We start from the raw sequence: 4,090 nt of genomic DNA, 5'->3' as shown, positions 1-4,090 counted from the left end.
AGAGAGAGAGAGAGAGAGAGAGAAGATGTAACTTCTATGCTGTGATTTCAGTCTTAAGAGTCCCTTGTTGATGGTATTTTTAAATGGGATAGGGCACGGTTTGGTAGGAAGCCCACAGTTTGGGATGGTTTTTTGGTCTGCAGGGCCAAGTTATGTTGTAGTTTGCATTATCAGGTAGTCACTCTCATAGCAGATGGTGGGAGATCAAGCTATTTTTTTTTTTTTAACTGTAGACTTAGTCCTCAGTCCAGATGAGGAAGATTAAAAGATTGTAGATATCCTACTGGATGAGGTGATTCTTTTTTGAAATGATCATAAATTTGTGTAAATTGTATCTTATTGGGAGATTAGATAGGAGAGTATGTGCACTTAGATCTTAGAATGGATTACCTATTTTGCATTTGCTATGAATGCCTTTATGAGCTGTTATACCATGTTTTGTGTGTTGAAATATTTGAGTATAAATGAAATTTATGAAAAATATTAATGGAGTATAACTGTGATAATTAAAAGTAAATGAGGACCTGAATTTGCATCATGACCTGCTTAAGTGTCGATCAGAAAATAGCTCTGAAGAAAAAATTTTACACGAGTTGCAGCTCGCTTTAAGAAACCATTAATATTCTTTCCTTATATTGTATATTTCTAGAACCCTGGTTTGCAAAGTTGAGACTAAGACTGAAAAACTAAATTATACTTTAATTTAATTTATGTTTGTATTTCAGACACCAAAGGCTTTATTCCCTGCTGGACAGGTTTCGTCTCTCCACGGTACAAGACTCACTTAGTCCCTCTCCTCCAGTTTCTTCCCACCCGCTGGACGGGGACGGGCATGTGTCACTGGAAACAGTGAGTCCGGACAAAGTGAGTGTCCAGTGTTGCTGTGTGCAAGGCACAGGGTGTGCACAGAGGCACCGCACTCCTCTCTCTCTGCCTGTGGCAAATCCGGAGTGTGCAGGGGGAGGCTCAGTAGACCCAGGATGTTCTGGCACTTGGCCCAGGTCATTAGCAGCTCTGGTTGAGGTGTGGGGTGGAGACATTTGGGGGCCATGAAGGCCCTAGTGAGAAAGGCAGTGCTGATGTGGGACTCTCATGGCAGGAGTCGGGGGGTCAGGTAGTTTATGGGTGAATCAGAGGATGGTCAGCCGAGGCCTGCAGGGCCTTCACACACAGGTCGACACATTTTGCCTGCTTCCCTCTCCTCACACCCTTCTGGCTTTCTGACCTCCTGTGAATTGATGCTACCAGTGCTAATGACCTTGGTATGCTGTCCTCACCTTCAGTGCTCACACCTTAGGGATAGGGACCGTTTGGAGCTTTGGTAGAGCTTGGTACTCTACTTCCTGGATAGAGTTCAGTTTAAATATGAACTTAGATTTCAAAAACCAATAGCCCAGGCATAGGAAGGCAAAGGCTCTATCCTATATTCTCAGGCTTTATGTGCTAAGCACCTCCTCTGCCCTTGGTGCTGGGTGAGGGAGGGATGGTAGGTGCAGTGTCACATGAGGAAGGGCAGAGGAGGGGCACTAACCCTCAGTACCTTAGCTGAGTTTAGAAGGACTCTTGGAAGTTCACCAGGTGAAAGGGGTAGGGAGGGGGCGTTCAGTCAGGTAGCAGCATCCGGAGGAAAGGACTGGCAGTGTGGTGAGCCATAGTCCAGAGCAGGCTGGCAGCCAAGCCACGGTCCTAGTCCCAGGCAAGGGAAGCTCCTCGAATGCCGCCCAGTGCATTCCCCTCATACACCTTTTTCTTCTTCCCAGGACTGGTACATGCGTCTTGTCAAATCCCAGTGTTGGACCAGGTCAGATTCTGCACTGCTAGAAGGTGCAGAGTTGGTGAATCGGATTCCTGCCGAAGAAATGAGTGCCTTCATGATGAACTCGGTATGGCGGGAAGGTGGGGGGGGCAGGAGGTAAGGCAGTCCTTGGTTTCACTTGCTGTTGTCGAGGGGGATTTGCTTCAGCATCATGTGATCCATGATGCTTATTAACAGCACATGCAGGGAGACTCAGCTCCAGATGGGGTCCGGATTTGAGGGAACTCTAACCCAAATGGGGACAGGACAGGATGTGGAGGTCTCTAATCCAAACAGAGAAAGGACAGGATGCGGGGAGCTCTAACCCAGACAGGGACAGGACAGGACAGGATGTGGGTGGCTCTAATCTAAACAGAGAAAGGAAAGGATGTGGGGGGCTCTAATCCAAACAGGGACAGGACAGGACGTGGGGGGCACTAATCCAGGTGGGGACAGGACAGGACATGGGGGGCGCTAATCCAGATGAGGAAATCATGTTACTTCAGCCACATTAGAATCCAAAAAGAGACAAATTGTTTTTAATGCAACCTTTTGTGTATTTAAAGGAAATGTGGGCGGTCTCATGGTAATGAGGAAAGGTGTTGGGTTAGTATCTATTTTAATTTAGAACCTTTAAGCTGGAGAGCATGCCTTCAGTGATTAGGAGAGACAAGATGGAAATGATTTTATTACTTACTGTCCTGGGAGTGCATGGCACACCAGAGACTACACACACCCAGAGGGCTGGGGGAGCGCAGAGGAATGAAGTGTGTATCTGGGGCTCTCACTTTTACTGGGGTCCAGGGTGGAGAACATCAGCAGCTCAGGAACAGAGGAGTGATTGGGCAGTTGAAAGGAGGCAGGGGAGAAATTTGAAAACACATCCATCGAAACCCTTTCCTGTGAGGAGGTGTTATCTTAATCCCGCTGGCCCCAAGGCTGAGTATATGGTGTGGGGTGAGAGCTCTCTGGCCTCAACCAGAGGAACAGACACAGGAATTTACAACTAAGTTAGCAGGCCAAACACCAAGTGGACACCGAGGCAGCATGTGTGCCATAGGCTTTGGCACAGTGTCTTAGTGTATGATCTAAAGAATTTGTTCATTGTGTTCTGGAAGTTGACCTTTAGTAGTAAAGTAGACCCCTGGATGTAGCAAGGTTCCCGCTCCCGTCCCCCCAGCTAGATGTAGTGAGGCTCCCCCCCCCCACCGCTAATGTCAGAGGACATTTGTGCAGAGCTGGCCAAGGAGGCCTTCCAAAGCGTCAACATCCCTGTCCTCTGCCCCTCGTGCGGGCCCTGTGAGGAGGGGGAGCTTCCTCAGAGGTGTGGTGCGGCTGTGGCCTCAGCAAGTTCCTTTGCAGACTTCCTAGGACAGGGAGCTGATGGGACTTCTTGGGGTCTTAGCCCAGTAGGCACCTCAGTAGGCACCAGGCGGGAATATCGTGGCACCTGGGGCAGCTCAGCATGTGACTCCAGGAGTGGGCACCAGGTGCTCACAGAGGGAAGGACAACACCGCAGTGTGGTCTGAAGGGGTATTTTTGATCAGGTTGAAAATAAGAGCTACACTGAAAAAAAGAGGAAAATTTGCCCAAAGTCTGTTTACTAAAATTTAGTTTATCTTGAGATCCAAATATGGAAAACTGTTTTACTGAATGGTAAATTTGCTTGCTGACCAATTTATTGGATTTTTTCAAATTTGCTAATTGGGTTTTAATAGCTTTAAAGGTTCTGGCTGTAACAGGAATGTTTAGTTTTGGGCACTTGATAATGCTTTTCTGAATATTAAACTAAGATTAATGTTCTGCCTGAAAAATTGACCCCCCAAAATCCTTAAATGGCTTTAAAAAAAGGTTGGCAAAACACAAAAGTGTCATATGAAATGCTGTTTTTCCAACGGATATTTTTGGCTTTTATATGGCTATTTTGACTTATTTCAGCTGCTTTGAACATCTTTTTCAAACTCTAGGAATGTCTGGTGTGTTGCTGAGTTCTTGGATGGCACATTAGCTTTGATTTTCTGGGTTTTTATTTATTTATTTATTTTCTTTTTTGAGACAGTCTCACTCTGTTGCCTGGGCTAAAGTGCCATGGCATCAGCCTAGCTCACAGCAACCCAAAACTGCTGGGCTCAAGTGATCCTCCTGCCTCAGCCTCCCAAGTAGCTGGGACTAACTACAGGTGTGTGCCACCATGCCCAGCTATGATTTTCTGTTTTTATCAATTAAAATTTTTTCGTACTAAAATTTTTATTTCAAACGAATCCAAGAACATAAGAAAATATTACTTTAAAATT

At 46.1% G+C, this 4,090-nt stretch overlaps 1 protein-coding gene across 2 annotated transcripts in view; it reads left to right on the top strand.

Moving 5' to 3' along the window:
• The window catches only part of HTT (huntingtin), a 160,532-nt gene that overhangs the window by 119,328 nt on the left and 37,114 nt on the right, over positions 1–4,090 (top strand). For both annotated transcript variants that reach the window (XM_012655049.1, XM_012655050.1), the window contains 2 exons: positions 726–864; positions 1,761–1,883. In XM_012655049.1, the coding sequence (XP_012510503.1) occupies positions 726–864; positions 1,761–1,883 (262 nt within the window). The remainder of the gene's footprint in view (positions 1–725; positions 865–1,760; positions 1,884–4,090) is intronic.

The sequence above is a fragment of the Propithecus coquereli genome, unplaced genomic scaffold, assembly GCF_000956105.1.
Source record: "Propithecus coquereli isolate 6110/MARCELLA unplaced genomic scaffold, Pcoq_1.0 Scaffold459, whole genome shotgun sequence".
In the NCBI taxonomy this organism is placed as follows: Eukaryota; Metazoa; Chordata; class Mammalia; order Primates; family Indriidae; genus Propithecus; species Propithecus coquereli.
This window is presented reverse-complemented; position numbering and strand designations above follow the sequence as displayed.